The sequence below is a fragment of the Monopterus albus genome, unplaced genomic scaffold (assembly GCF_001952655.1).
Source record: "Monopterus albus unplaced genomic scaffold, M_albus_1.0 scaffold150.1, whole genome shotgun sequence".
Classification (NCBI taxonomy): domain Eukaryota; kingdom Metazoa; phylum Chordata; class Actinopteri; order Synbranchiformes; family Synbranchidae; genus Monopterus; species Monopterus albus.
In genome coordinates, this window is record NW_018128030.1 from 493,428 (window position 1) to 510,286 (window position 16,859).

The 16,859-nt window shown below is 41.6% G+C and overlaps 1 protein-coding gene across 6 annotated transcripts in view; it reads right to left on the minus strand.

The window, feature by feature from the left end:
• The window catches only part of nectin1b (nectin cell adhesion molecule 1b), a 210,704-nt gene that overhangs the window by 34,986 nt on the left and 158,859 nt on the right, over nucleotides 1-16,859 (minus strand). For 5 of the 6 annotated variants that reach the window (XM_020614715.1, XM_020614714.1, XM_020614718.1 and 2 more), the window contains 2 exons: nucleotides 1,647-1,794; nucleotides 31-99 (listed from right to left, as the gene is read on the minus strand). In XM_020614715.1, the coding sequence (XP_020470371.1) occupies nucleotides 31-99; nucleotides 1,647-1,794 (217 nt within the window). The remainder of the gene's footprint in view (nucleotides 1-30; nucleotides 100-1,646; nucleotides 1,795-16,859) is intronic. The other variant, XM_020614716.1, reaches the window with a different exon arrangement.

Below are 16,859 nucleotides of genomic sequence, written 5' to 3' on the forward strand. Positions count from 1 at the left end.
GATAGACTGGGGTCAGGTGATGCTACTTTCCTTGTGGGGGACTCTGGCTTCTCTGGAGCCTTTGTCACACAACTATCAGCAACAGCAGCAACAGCAATGCTGAAGGAGGGGAGTGGGAAACAGAGAGCAGTTACTTTGGCATCAGACTGAGAAAGCAAGATAGATTAGCAGGGAGGGAGAAAGAGACAGGAAGCAATGGGAGAGGCAAGACTTTGTGTGCTTCATTTGTCTGGAAAAGCATTCCTGAGAGGTAGAAGCATGTGGTCATGTGATCTCTGTGGACTCAGCAGTGGCGCTGCAGCCACCACAGAGTGCCGAGATGCGCAGCAGGCACAGTCACCGGGGCCAAAAACCTGGCAGAGCGTCTCGTTAATGCTTGTTGTTAACATAACTGCTTTGAACATCAACTCAATTACAAGATTGGGGGGGGGGGGTCCTAAAATAAGCATTGAAATCTCATCATGTTGAGTTGATTAAAGGCTCATGTTTACCCTCAGCCAGATTCTGCACACCCCCAACCTCAGTTGTTTTGGTAATATTCCCAGAGAGGAAGATAGCCAACCTCTGCACACGGCAGCGTCAATCCCATGGGGATGTGGTTTGTATCTTGTACATCCATTATAGCCAAAAGCATCAAGGAAACCCTGGCAACCACTAAGATATCTGTCGTGGCCAGGTGTTTCAGACAAAAGCAATTAGCAGGATTCAACATGAATGCTCATTTCCTTTTTAGTAAAACTAGATTCTTCCTAACAGAGATTTTCATCACTTTCAGAATGACACAAAAAGATATTTTAGATTTTCACTGCTCGGTTACTTGTCTCTCTCTCTCAGCTGCATCCTCTGCAACTTCTGTTTTCTCTTCTGTGTACAGACAGCAGCTGGCAATGTTCAAAATTGTCATGTGCCCCTGGCAGAACAGAATTTCCTGGTTGGCTGAAGGATGGACACAAGTAATTATAGACTATATAGACTATATCTATATACAGCAATCTGACTGGCTTAACTGAGATAAGGAACAAGGCCATATTTGTTTTAAAACACACTCTGAACCACAATTTTTCTATTTAAATTACCTTCAAACATTGATTTTGTATGGTTCAGACTACAACTACCATGGATTCGATATGAGTACATCAATATACTTAAGAATCTCCTGGAAAATCTCCTTCACTTCCTGATGATATGGTAACAATCCAACAGAAGTGAAGCTTTCCCAAGAAGAGACTGCAGCAAATGCTCCTGCAATCAGGCGTAATTAAAACAACAGCATTTTAATGAGAAATGGGTTCACTACAGCCCACATTACAATCAAGCAACCACTTAATAGCTGCTGCTTAAATGATAACTATTCAGTTCTACCTGCTATAAAGATAAACTTGCTTTCTTTACTCTGGTTACAATTAGATTATTTTTTCATAAAGCGACCTATAGGAAAAGAAATTATTGGTTCTCAGAATGAATGAGAAGGAGGCAGCTGCATGTTTGCAGTGTATTCTTCTGTCTCTGAACACATTAACTCTCCCAAATAAGTGTTTTGTCCTTTTTCAAAGTGTTTCTCTCTCATGGGCAGACAAGAGTGTATACCTAATCTTACCACCTGTCCAGCGCCCTGCAAGATAGTCAGAGAGAGGATTGGTACTCACAGGTCATTATCTGTCTCAGTGCGGGTCTTCTGCTGCCGCCGATGGACCATGAAAACAGTAACAGCCACGCCGATGATGAGTCCAATGGCAACAACACCTCCAAGGATCCCAATAACACCACCTGGGGGACCCTGCGGCAATGGCTTCTCTGCAGATAAGAGGAGAAAGAACACTGTCAGGATACGTGCTCCTTGAGTAATTGATGCTGCCCGGTTGAACTCGAAAAAAGCTTTTACATTAGTGTAGATAAAGAAACTTCACTAATCACATCTTCTCACAGCAACTTGAGGTTTTCCACATCCATGGCCTTTTGCAATAAATCACAAAACTCTTAACATATTTCAGCAGCTGTTTAAAACCTTTTTATCATGAAAGCAGCCATGTATTTAAAAAGGAAAAAAACAAAACAATAGGCTGTTGCAAGGGAAAAATCTTTGCAGGCCATTTGTCATGACATTTGCCAAGCTTGAGGCTTTCTGTCATAAAACACTTCCAAACACTATTTTCAGAGACATACTTCAGGATGAAGCCAACGTCCTGTCCGTCCTGGCACTGCATGAATACCAAACTGTTGTGGTGACTTAGCAGCTGCTGCTGCATGTCTAATGTGTGCAACATCAACTGTTCAAAAGGAGCCTGAACTGGTTCGGGTTTGACAGTGAACTCAAATGCACTCATAAGAGCACGGCAAAGCTTTTGTATGTTAAAGTCCTTGCCAGCAGGGGGTAACACGTGCAAACATAGCAGAGAAAGAATGTGTGTGGTTTCCAAAATAAAATGATTTGCTCAGTTATGTTGAGAGCAAATCATGGAAAAGTTAGTCAACAACTGTCAGTACAACTTACTTTGGAAGGAGACATGAAGGTCTGACCCAGTAAACGCTGCAGCTTGTCAATGCTACTCTCTCTGCTCTGTCTTCCATATTCTAGGCTCCCGTCTGTTAATAAAACAAAGGCTATAAACTTTAAAAAGGCTCAGGGACTGCAGAGGAAAACTAAAATTCAAGATCTTGGTCCAACCTATTTCTTAAAGAGCTGCACTGGATGATGATAATCTCCTAACCTGAACTTTTGGACATGTGAGAACCAACCAGTCTCTGGAAGTGTCTCTGAGAGTTCTCAAAAGCAATCTGTGACCAGTGCCGGGGGAACATCTGAACCCAAAAGAAATATTGAAAAAGAATCACCTTGAGATGACAGCATGCAACTCTTTTAGCTCAATGCACTGCAAGAAATTGGATGTGTTTTGAAATCATCAGCTCATCTGTACAGAAAAGCCTGCTGGTGCTATGTTTTTACATGTGAAATCAACATTGAATCGCGCTGTATGAGCTCAGAATACTTCAAAATGTAATTCATCCATTGTCACATAGATGAAAAGCTGAATTGCTGCACGTCCCATGTGAACCTTTTCCACTGTGTCCCAGTTGGCCAGGTATTGCCAAGATAGTCGACAGTCACCTCCTTTCAGAAGCATAATGGAGCGGTGGCAAACAGCTCTGGCATCTGTTTTCTTTGACAAAGCTGTCCTTTTAAAGACAGACCAGGGACCGATCAATGTCTGTGAGCCTGCTGTGATTGGACACTGCAAATTTGCACCATCTTCCACTTTGAAAGAGAAAGCCTATCTCCTGCCCTCATGATGTCTCCATTATTATCTGGCCGTCCCTCCTGGTAGTGACAGGACAAGGCCTCACTCCCAGGGGAGCTCTTCTCAACAGTCCCTGCCCGCTTGCTTGATTCACTGCCCATAATAATGGATACACAGAGGACTACTTCACATACAGCCACACAATAGCAGGCACGTTGGCTCACCATGTACCTAACACTTGCCACTTCAAAGTCAGTGATTATATATCGTGTCCATCAGAGTGTTGTGTCACACCACGGCTGCTGGTGCTGCTCTAATTTTCTCTCTTGTGGTAGTTAAAAGTCTTGTCAACTCTACACAGAGAAAGCAAAGATTAGCCACAGACACCGCTTTCCTGTGATGCATTTCAATAAAAAGGCTGTGGAGTTGCTTTGAAGACCGGGTGTGACTCAGTAGAGTTGGTGTTATCGGTTGCCATGCTACTTGCTGTAGCATGGCAACAGATAAGCAGAACTCCTACTGTTGTCTCATCGCGCTCCATCATGAAAGCCAGTGGGTTGAATTTCATGGCCCTAATGCAAATGCCAGACACAATAGACTGTTGTATAACACTAATACACAGAGGAGAGCACTGGATCAGAATGCATTTTTGTTGTTGTGGGGCCTGAGGCACTCAGCACACTGGGATTTAACTGCCACCTCCTAACACATAAAGATACGGTGAGCCATCTGGTGCACAGTCCGAGCCCTGTTGGTTGATTCTTATATAACTAATAAACTCAAAATCTTAAGATTTTATTTTGAGTATAGGAGTCTTACAATGATCAGCTTAACCATCACTCATTTTCATGTTTGTGAATGACAGTGAACACTCCGGACAGTGAAACAATAAGATTACTGAGGATGCACTGTTACTCCCACATTGTGGACGTTAACGTGGAGCTGGGATAATTTTATCACAACAGTGAGAGCTACCCTCTACAGAACCCAAACACTTTTACTGTATGTGCAGCCAACAACACACTTCAGATTTCTTTAGTCCAAGTAAGCTAGTATAGATGTACCAGATAACTGGTGCCTGATGATTCTATTAGTACAGAGGATGTAATTTCAAGGACATGAATCGCTGGGAATTTGAAAACATGGTGGTACAACTACAAAGGCCAATTCTATTAGCCTAAATAAAAGTTCCTTCCATAACTTCACAACCCACAACTCACTGCAGGATTGTTGATGGTACAAAGAAAGGAAAGGTAACATATATTTTTTAAAAAGCAGTTCTGTGATGGTGGAAAAGCTGAGCTACTGCTGAAAGCACTCAGCACGAACTATGGGGGAATATGAAGGGTGTGGAATCAAGTACCCAAATGCCACAAGAGTTGATGGAAATTAGGTGATGAGGAGATGAGCATGGCAGTCAAATGAGGCAGTGACATATTTATATAACCCTAAACTTCAAGTTGTGCTCAGCCCCTGCACTGTGGCTCCAATCTTTAGCAAAACTCAAATTGCTGTTGTGTTAGTGTTCTCTGACTTAGTCCTGTGAAAGTAATTGCTTGGAAATCCCCCTGCTCTGCACACAACAGGCAGTACTACAAGAAAAGGGCTCTGTCCTTGTTGAAGAATAAACAGTGGACTGCCAGCACTAATAGGCGTGGGGACAAAGTTACTGTACGCTACAGATCTCTGCTTCCCGCCGAACAGCCACCGACAGCACCAGTGCCAACATCATTATTATATTCACCTTTAGCATCATTGTCAAAATCATAAGAGAAGAATTAACACAGTGCTGTTAGTAGGAAACAAAATACCCTGCTCCCATTCAAGAAGAAATTTTGCATACAGTATACAGTAGCTAGAGGTGTGCTCTTTTCCAGGAAAGATCCTCTATTCCACAGGAAATTACACCTTTTCTTTTCATGAAAACAACAATTGCAGTTTGTTCCGAGTATGTACTGTACTGAACATATAAAGACATTGCATAGATGGTGAGAATTCAGTACAGTTTTGCTGTGCTTGTACTTTGCTGTAGAATTTCCATTTTGTGCTTCTTCATTCTTCTGCACCACTGTATTTCAGAGATAAAAAAGCTAAATTAGTCCTTTCAATTGTGATATTTTAGTAGGGCTACATTTAACTGATAACAGAACTAGTTATGCATTTTACTTAAGTAAATCAAATGCAGGGCTTGCACCTGTATTACAGCATTTATATGTTACATTATTGCTTCTTAATGTTACATTTATGGATATTTATGGAACATAAAAGCGTCCTGAAGATAAAGAGCCCTGACATTTTTATCACCTTAGAAAGTTGTTATAGCCTGGGTAAAATTGCCTATTTTCAACATCCCACAGACACAGAGGAACATTATCATCCCGCTGGAGTCATGTTTCTACCTGACAGATGTGGTCCAGCGCTCACTCTCGTTTTAGCTCTGTTTTGGTCAGCTTTAAAGTATCTGGCTCTTGAACTGCTTTGGCTCTTTCCTTAAAACTAGTTACTAACTTTGGCTGCATGCTCTTTGTTTGCTGAGCAGATACCCCACAGAGTCTATCAGACTTTCTTGCTGGCAGCTGCTGTCTGTTGTTAAGGACTAGGACTATATAATAAATGTGCAGGTTTTAGAACCAAACAATGGGCAAAGACAGGCCAGAGAAGCTACAGAGCTGTGTGTATTAATTCTCTGTGTTATGGCGCTGAGTGACCTTTCACACACAGCATCAATTGAATCAATTCTAACATACAAATACTGATTAATGTTGGTTTCAGTAAATGATTTGCATACATTTTCCACAGCTGTGCAGATAAATCAAGTTATGAAGCCCCAGAAAACATTGTTTATATCACTAAAGTGTGTATGATCAATATTTCAAACTAAATATGACCTCTTATCCTCTATGTGTCACCAAAGTCAAGAAACACCTACAGAACATCTGTAAAATGTAAAAGTACACAACCTTTGACCTCCTCTTATTTTTCACTTGTGGAAAACCTGCCTAAAATTTGACCAGACTCCAGTGAGTAAAGGCTGTTGTTCAAATACATCTTGTAGCTGCCACTGAAAGATTGCTATTGATTTTCAATAAGTGTAAAGCACCCATCCATGCAGCGACTGTCTCTGCTGTCACTTCACCACTGTGGCACATTTGAGCTGTCAGATTTGACCTTGGCTTTTTGTGGCTGCAGCTCCCTCTGAGGTGGCAGCAGCCTTCATTCTCGTCACATCTTCACTCCAGTGTTTATTGAGCTGCACTAGGTGTGTGAGCTATTGTTGTTTTTCTCTGTAGCACAGCACATCCAAACATGGAGCGCGGTCATGGGCCTGCAAGCAGCCCTTCGTCAGCTTTGTTGGCTTGGTTGCTTTACCTTTATGTCAGCTGGTGGCCCACTGAGAATCAAATTTCCTTGACAATCCATCAAGAAGGCATTATTGGCTGAGTGCAACTTCTGTTCAGCAAGTGGCTTGGTTTGCTGTGGAGTTCAGACGTGCTGCCAGCCAGACGTCTCATGGGATGTAGAGCACACAGAGAGTAAGCGCGTTGCATGCGATTATTACATAATTATTCATCAGGCGGACTGTACAGATATTTATACATGCTCCTAACAGGGGTGGCTCCTACTTAGAGAAGATCTGGCAACATTTTTATGGAGCAAAAAGTAATTGATCAGCTGAGGCTGTGGCTTGAAATTTGATTATTTTCTCACTGCTGCTTGTGGCCCTTTTTGAGTTAAGGTGCACAACTACATGCAGAGTTCCACACCAATTCAGTGGCTCGACCAACCAAACGTGTGAAAATAGTATAATCTCAAACACCAGCTGTACTCAATAGCCAAAACATGTGGGCTCTAATGTTACCAGTGTCCCTCAGAACATGTTCGTCACACATACCAGAGCAGGAAGAGTTCAGGTGAGAGGCCAGAGGGTGAGCAGGCTCCAGCTGGAGCAGGTTTTGCCCACTGCAAATTCAATCTGTCACAGAATGCAGGCTCTGAATGGAAGCCGTTGCTTTCCCCAGAAGATTGCCACCATGTGCCTGCTGAGGCCCGGTGTGGTTCATCAAGCACTGGCAAAGGGAGGACAATTCACAGCTTAATGAGGTTTTTAAACGTACAGTCACCTCTGGCAATCTGACAAAAATATGCTAAAAAGGAAGTGTATAGAAAGAGTGAAAATATAAGGTATCACAGGGAAATTATTAAGAGGACACTGGTGTAGTGGCACTTTATAAAAATGTTCCAGTCATAAGTCTGATCATATTCCAAGAATGGATGCGGCTCCTGGCTCTCTCCCTCGCAACCATCAGAAATTGTAATTGCTATCTCCTCCACAGGGGCCATAATACTTTCCAGCAATACTGGGGAGTTTTCAAGTGGACAGATTGAGAATCTGGCTACTGACCCACGCCAGCTCTACAACCACCAATGCCAGTCTGAGACGGCCACCTGTTCCAAAAACCACAGTTACTGGCTTCCTACCATGGCTTGCGCGAGTTGCCAGTCGTTGCACAGTGAAACAGTCAAGGTGTCTAGTAGCTTTTATCTCTCTATTCATGAGTCGCACCACTACCTTATGTGGAAGTAAATGCCCAGGCTGTTAGTAATTTATCTGGAGATTTTTTTTACCCTTTTTCCACACTGGATAAATGCTGCAGGCCCCAATAAAAGAAAGAAATGCGGTTTAATGGAGTTCATAAATCTGTATTTCATCTTGCCAACTCCAAGCGGCACATGCTGCTTTGTCTCCTTCTCTCCCCACCCCTCCCTGAGTTGGTAATCTCGTTAAAGTTCAATGTTTCCAGACCTGTCTCCTTTGGGAGCTGGGGTTCCTGATGTCATCCTCTGGAGAGGTCTGCATCCTATGTTACCTAGATTCACACTGATGGCCTATTTCTGCCCTATCTTTAAGAGCCAATGTGTCAAAATAGACATAAGGGCTAGAAATGATGGGAGCAGAGGGACTGTGATAGTGTGTGAGTGCTGTTCTACATCACTCCACAGAGGGAAGCACTTCATTAAATGCAAATTGGAAACACATGGGATGTGTTTATTAAGATAAAACCATACCCATTATGAACCTAGCTGTCTTGGACCTGCTGTGCTGCCATGAAAAACACCTGAGCCTTGAGTATTCTTTGTCGTGTTTTATCACATTGGCTGTTTTGTTTTTATTTGCATTTTTATTTTTTCAGACAGCAACTTGCAGTTAAGGACCAGATCTAGACTAATGGATGAATGTCACTGCATAGCTAAACGCACTCCTCCTGAGCCATTTGTTTCACTTTATAGCCTCCTTCACTGCTCTGTAAACATATTGTGACTCACTGGTACATTATGGCACTCTGGGGAAATAATTAACGTAATTAAATGTAATTTAAAAAGAAAAAACAGCTTATTTCCATGTGTAAAGAGCTGGCATTATGGCCCTTGTTGACCGATTTCTATAAATACTGAGTATATTTTAAACATATCTAAGACAGTTTATTGACTCATGCTCACCCCCAGCCAATCAGAATAGGCCCTAATGAATAATGCAAGTACTCTAACGATCAGTCTTTACCTTGCGTAATGGCAGCAGGTGGAAACACAGATATAGAGATGTATGAATTAGAGTCTGATCCTGAATGGGAAGTAGAGGAGCCTGCTGATGCAGACTGGAGACTTCACATGAACGTTTCAGAACGGTAGGGGTGTGTTTCAGTTTCCTAACAAAGTAACATTCTTTCAAATGTAGCAGGAGGAGGCAGCTAGTTCAGCTTTAGTACAGCTGCTTTCATTTAGCTGAGTATAGGAGGGGGCAGGGCCTATCCTTCGCATATCAGATGTCACACCTGGGTATAATGTCAGGGCGCCATTCACTCTCAAGGCAAGAGAGTCTAAACTGTATATAACTTAAAAGCACAGTGGAGATGGAGTTTAGTCATTTGACAGTAGAGGAGGACCTCTGCCCTCACCCCGAACCATCTCAGAGCTATTGTTAGTTAGTTAGTTAGTTTTTTTGTGTTTTGTTTTCCATTATACCAGCTCTTTAAACGGATGACACTCAGTGTTAGCATGACGAGCTGGAGCTCTTCATGTAACCAGGCCATTATCAGCTGGAAGTGTCTGGTACACCGCTGAATCCAACGGGTTAGATGAAGCAACAACAGGCAGCACCAAAGCACCTGTCAATGAATATGAGACTGCAGGCTGCCAGGCTGATGCTGATGCTGTCATGAGGTATTACCTCCCATGACAGCCTAAATAACAACAGCTCTAATTAAAGCATGATTGGAATGGGTAGACCACTGCCTCCTAATGGGGGAATAAACAGCAGCATCGCTCCAGGAAGTGAATTGTGTTCATTTATTAACTTCAGGAAGCCAGTAGCTGCTGTCAATGTGTAATAGCTTATTTTAAAAGCTACATAACTTTTCATCCATTCTGCTCGCTAAGCCCATACTCTACAGCACTTCAATTAGAAAAAAAATACACAGATATAACAATATTATACACAGTAGACAGTGTGCTGTTTTTCTGTTTTATGATGAGATTTGATGTGCACACCAACCCTGCTGCAGTTTCCTCTGCTGTGCATCATCACTAATCTGAAAACTAGCTTTGGCTCCATAAAAAGGCCTGGCCATGCAGCGGTGCTGATAGGGCTCCCAGTCTGCTTTAGCAGGCACTCTCTCATTTTCGAGCCCTTTCATGCCCCAGCTGAACTCCTCTTTGTGTTGAATGTTAATTTAATGGCTGCTCCCCGGCTCTGAATTGGAGGAACCACAGTGCTTATACAGATCTGTACCCTCGTCTCCACGCTGTTCTCTCTCTCCTTCCTTCTTCTTCGTGTAAGCAAAATTACTTCTCAGTTTCTCTTTCTGCCAAGCGCCGTGAGGTCACTGCTGTAATTTCCTCTGCCTGGTTAAAAGCTGACAGGGTAACAGACCCAGTCAGTCTGGATATGCTGGAGAGCAGGTTTTCAATTTATCAACACTTGGGCTGGTGAGTCTGCAGATCTCGTCCCAGAGGACCAGCCCCTTTTACCGTCCCCAACGCTACCAAGCAAGTGTGTCATCTCATGCACCATACACACTCAAATGTATTCAAATAACCTCTGCGGGATTGAGTATTAGAGCTGAAATACAATGTATTTATATTCCTGGGCTGGACTTTTTGTGCTCTTACTTGAAAATCACCATCAATTCCTTTATATGCACTGGCAGACCTCAGGATTTCAGTACAGGAATATGAATTCACTCTTCAACATTCATTCATAGAGCACCTCACTCCTGTCTGACATTTTCATTTAGTATTTCTTCTCCAGTGAGTCTTTGTCTCAGGGTGTCTGCCATCAGCTGCCCTATTTACCTGTTAATTGTCTGTTATTTGCATTCATGCTATGCATTTTTAGAGCTTTCTGACTCTACCCATCAATTAACCCAATGAACAAGGCAGCCATAACATTTCCAGGAAGAATTTGGCTACTTGTACATCACAACCTAATTTACAGGTTCTGCAGTGACAGTTTGATCTGTGAGATTTTCAAAAATAAACTGAATAAAACTTTTCATCACTGTTCACTGTAGTTATGTAGTTAGCCCCTCAGATGATTAAAAAATACTGACAAATCAAAACAAGTTGCACACTGAGCTATGATGTTCAGTATATTTTATCTGGATCTCAAATAATTAATCAGAAACTCCAGATGAACATCTGGTGATTGAGAATGCCTTGTCATTCCACTGGTATTACTCTCAGGCTCTGCTAAATAAATTGTCACCAATGGAGAAAGTCAGGCTCATCGCTCAAAATCATTATCCAAGTCTTAATTAGAAATCATCTAAACGTTGTGATTGATCGCATACAAGAGTATCACGCATTATGTTCATAAGTGGAATCGAAAGCTGGTGACAGCCACCTCAGTGGCTCAGTCTTGTTTCCAGGTGTAACTTTCACTGTGTTCCATATATAAAACATGCCAACTAGCTTTCTAGGTACCTCCAACTGTGTCTGGTATTTTTAGGTTCATCAGATACTTAGAGAAGAAAGTGTATGTTGCCAAAGAATTTTCCTACAGTAATATGTATTTGATCCTGTTATGATTGCTCTTGTCTGTACTATTCCATCTGCAAGACAGTTTATGACATATGTAATGTAATATACAATATAAGAGATAGCAGCCAAAGTTAACACTGATGGGGAAATGATCAAAAGTGTACTCCAAAATAAAATGTCACTAAATGACATCCATAACTGACTCATCTCCAACAGGTTGTAACCTTCCAAGACGTGTCCTAAGGCCTTGAATTTTTCCTGCTTTTCTGGAAAAAAATAAACAGACCAAGTAGTCAGACAGTCCTTGAAAAAAGACAAGGAGCAATGACCATCTCAAAGATAGCCATCATGTCTGTCCTCATCACTTTGGAGCAGAGACAGGAGTAAACAGACGTCTTGGCAACATGGTAAGACCTGCCTGCGGATACAGGTTTGCTTTGGAAGCTAGAAAATCTCTGAAACTCTTTAGAGATGAATACACAAAAGAAACAAGTATATATCTATGTACCATTTTATGTTTTCTGAAATGTCCTCCCTAAGCCAGGAACAAAAACAACATCTTCACAACAACTGGAAGCAGCACAAGAAATGAAGCGCAGCATATTTCCTAAAACAATTCATGGGCCGACTGTAATCTAACATATTAATGATGTTGTACTAGAAGGACCCTAACTTCACCCTGGTTGTATTTAGAACTTTCCATTATCTCTTTAAAAGCTTATTTTAACAATATGCCTTACAGGGAACATAGGTTTAGGTATCCATTTAACTGCTAACTAACATGTAAAAAGACCATGAGAAATTTTGCAGCCATGATTAGTCATGTTATTGTGTTTCTAAAATAAAAATGAACTATAAGGTGAAAGACATTATGTACCACAGGAATCAGGATGATGTTCTAAGAGTAAAAGAAACATTTACTGGATCATAAGTCATTGCACTACATGTGAGTTACAGGAAAAGAAATCCAAAATGTGCTCTCTGCTAACAAAATCAACATGTTCTTCACTGTTGATGAATCACCGCGATGCTGAGAGATGACAACATGTTGGCACTTCCTGCTTCTATCTTCTCACATAAGAAGTTGTATATTGATCAGACTGGAAGTAGGGGAACATGCCTTCTCAGCAGGCAATTTTCCAAGAAAGCTGAGGCTTTGAGACCTCCCATCTATATTCATATGGACATGTCCATAGAAAAACAATCAATATGCAGTGAATATAATAGCTGTAAGTGAGCCAGAACAATTACACTGGTAGGCACAGCCTCCCTGCTGCTCGACTGGAATGCAGATGTCACCGCCTTGCACTAATGTGCAGCTTATTGTGGTTTATAGAAAGCTAGGCTGCTCTCAGGACTCCATGACTGGCTGTTTCCACAGTGCTTGAGATTTCAGGCAAACACTTCAGTGAGAACATGATGATACACTCCAGGTGGAAGGAGCAATCGATTGATGGATGAAATGCTTTCATCCTGGATTCCTTGCTCCCACAGAGGAGGAAGCTAAAGAGAATAACACAGTATGGGTGCATACTGAATTTTCCAGATGGAAATAAACCCCTTAAAACACAGGGGATTCCATGGATCTCAACAATCCCCACCTGGGCTGCTAGGAAAATACATTTGTGTCACCAATTTGATATTGTCTTAAAAGCCAAGTCCCCACATGAAGCTGAGCTGATGTGAGAAAAGAAGCACAAGTGTTTCTGACAGGTTATAGCACTGAAGCAATCAATTAAAACTGTGCTGACACAGCAAAGAATGACCACTGGGACAATATGACCCCATCACCGCAAACCACAGTTTTATGGCTCCTACAGTCAGTTTGACATTTCTGCCATGAGGATGGAGCCAAAATAATCATTGAGCAATCTCAGGCACAGGATTTAAGTCTCCCTTTAATCATAATAAAACCGAGATGGTATTTACAGGAATAGAGCTCACAAAGTTTAGTATTTTACTTCACTCTGATGTAGCATTATGCACTCTTATGTCAGTCTGCATGAATTTTTTTCCTATTGACAGTGAAATTTTAAGGGCAGCGCAGGCAGCGCATTAATGTAAACCTGACCCACCCTCTGATGTGTTGCTCAGGGTTTAAAGTTAACAGGAGAATGTCCTCTTCATGACAGACAAGACAGAAATCTATCTTTTCACTCACACAAGCTGAACTGAACTCAGGTCTGCTTCAGACCACATAACAGGGGTGACTATTGTGATTCTGCACGCATACCATCACATCACCCCTTCGCCCAAGCCAAGTGCACACACAGCTTAGACAGACAGCAGAGTTTCAAAGGCGCTTCACTGAGCTGGTGAAGCTCCTTACTTCCACCGCTAAATACTGCCAGGGAATCTCTGCTGTGGTGGGAAATCTATGAGGGGAAGCATGGGGAGAAGAAGAAGAAGAAGAAGAAACAAAGACCCTCTAAAGGAATTAAATTGTCCTTGGAAAAAAATCAGTGCAGTCAAAGAAAAGTGTATTATTTTTATGCATCACTGTTGCAATTACCTCTGGCTGAGGAGAAATGTGAATGCATTACAAATAGATCTGTCACTGTACAAATGCATTTCAATTTCCAAATTATGCATAAACATGCCCAAGCAGAATTTTAAAAAATAATCTCTTCCACTCGACACTGAGAAGCTACTGAGTTTAAATATTTACACATTTGCCTTCTATGGGTTCAGTTTGTTACTTTTGGAAACCACTCAGTTGTGGCAAAAGAAAAAGAATGAAGAAAAAAAGATGTCAGAACCATCCAGTAAAAACATACTTTATTATTCTGGAAACACACACACACAATCCAAAGCAAACGCATCAAACCTTAACCCTACCCTGACAGCAGCGACACAGTTCAGTTAAGTCCGTCAAGACTCAATGAAGATTAAGACGTGATGATTCCTCACATCACAGTTTCTTACTTCATACCAAGGGGGGAAAAGGCATCTCTCCCTGCTGCTTGTGCAGACTGAAAAATGTGCCATTTGAGGTTCTGATGCTGCTTTATGTATTGTGACTGTCTGGGTTATAAATTCATGCCATGTTTCAGATCACATTGCACCATCAGTGTGCGATAACAGAAAACAATAGTTAGACTTACTTGAAAAATGCACGAATTGCTGAATTATATGCAATGAAACACCTCAGAGACTAAAGACAAAGGCTGAACTGGAAGCTTACGCAGACTGAAGCGTGCTACTTTGTGTGCTGCTTTGTGAAGTCTGGCCTTGCACATGTCTCACCACTTGTAATGCCTCAACACTGAATTAATTACAGATCGGAGTGTTGCCACCAACCATCACACTACGCTGTCAGACAAGATGATAAACACGACGGCAAAGTGGCTCTTTGACTGGTGATCACATGAGAATCGAGGGAACTGCTCTGGAGACAAGTTGCTAAATGGTCCCATCCATAAAGTGCTACCATGTGGAGGTTTGCAGCACCATTTACAACCAAATGTTTCTTTGTTCAGTTTCAGTGGAGCTGCAACAGTGTAATTGCAAAAGGGATTGGAAGCATGGATCTTGTTTCCAAAAGCATATGCACAAATGATCCATTCAGTCTAGATGAATATTTGGTTTTCTGAAACTGAGGTTTCAAAATGTGTTTTTATGAAAACAACTGCTCTACAAATAGTCTTGTTAGACATGAAGGATCACTGTTTTTTATCATACTATACATACCTGGTAAAAGCAGTGATGAGAAGCAACAGTGCCTCACAAAACAAAAATTGCACCAATCACATACAATTTGAAAGCAATCAAAATCATGTTGTGATGCCCAAACAGTCACTCATGGACAAATGACTGCTGGTACCTTAAATTATATAATGTTAGTCTGTGGCATTGAATGTACTTTGTTTGGATTGTTGATCTCGTGTTTGTTGTGACTAGTTCATCATCAGTTCATCTGACATTTGAAAAGGAGTTCCTTCACTTTGAAAGTTTATCTAAAGTAAAAGGAAGTGGGATCAGACTTGTCTTAGAGGTATCTAGGTACAATGCAGTTAGGCATAATGCTGCCAACCCAAAACAGTGGAGGCAGATGAAACTTTAAAAAGCATTAAAACATTTAGTAATCTCAATAGTCACCCATCATTCCACAAACAATGAACTGGTTAGTCTAGTGACTTCTCTCTGCACTGTTTTTTGTGGGCTTCTTTTTAAATACCTTCAGTAAAAAAAACTGCTAAACCCAGTGCTTGAAGTGGGCTGGTACGCACCGGTATGCAGTACCGGCGTAGCGGGACTTCTTCTTCTTGCGTACCAGCACTTCTTACAAGCTGCCAGTACTCTTCTATGCCCTGTCCATGGCCTTGTTTGAGATGAACAGCATCTTGCCTGGACAGTGCATGAAAAGAGACAACAGCAGCAGAGGGCTGTGACATGAGGCTGCAGTCAAGACCGTTGTCTGTATATAAAAGATGGACAAACCCATTGGTTTTGTGAAGAGTGGTTTTTGAAGTCTGGCTGTGAGTATTTGGGTGGTCTCAAATCATCAATAATCGTAATCAGTTTTGGTATAACAAATCTAATCATAAAGCAAATTATATACAAATTAAAAGTAAAACCTAACAGTCTGACACCCTCTCTCTGTCTCTCTCTCTCTCTCTCTCTCTCTCTCTCTCTCTCTCTCCCTCTCTCAGCTACTTCTCCTCCCAGGGCACAGGAGGCACTGTTTTAACATCTACTTACACAATGACAAGTCTTTGCAATGCCTGCAGTTTTCAGAGTAAGTATGCCACTGGTCCCTTTTGCTTTGAACAGTGTACATTGAGCAGAGTCAATATTCGTACCTCGAAGAAGCATTTAATATAATATGCCACACCCCCAGCGTGGATCGTATCATTTCTACTCCACAATGCGAGCCGCCTCACAGCAGCGTGCAGAACTGATGGTAGGTTATGAGACTATGCAGAGGTCTGACTTTACCTTTCAGTAATGCCTGATAATTACTAAATAAAAAGGCTATTATAATTATTACTAGTATTTTTTACATTATGAAACCCACAGGCTAAACCCTTCCATTAATTTCCATCATATTAAGTTAGCTGAATTAATCTCATACAGGCACCTCAAAAGTTGCACAAATAAAAATCAGTGAGTAAGTGAGGAAACGTGTATTTTGCTTTGGGGAATCTGACCTTTAAAAATGATACATTTGTGTTTTACAGCCAAGAGGACCGCTGACTCTCAGGGTGTACCTGGCTGATTAATCTTAACAGCAGAGGGACAAGCAGAGACGCTGCAGTACGGTCCAGTAAGGCTCACCGCTCACTGTCTACTGATCTCTTTCAGCCAGCTTGATTGATCCTCTTGGATTATCTCGTGGATGTGTGACTGCATGAGCGCAACTGTGTGAACTGTGTGTGCAATGTGCATGCAAGTGTGTGTTTTAATTAAAGTTTGAAGAGGACTGGGAAAAGTTTAATTTAGCTAAGGCAGGGTGAAAAATTGTCTCGTTTTCTTGTCTTCATTTCTGTGTCGTGTCTTATCTTCCTTTAAGCTCAACCACTGCACAGGTTATCTCCAAATTACCAACAGAACTCATTTATTTTTCAATTGGATCAGGTCCTAGAG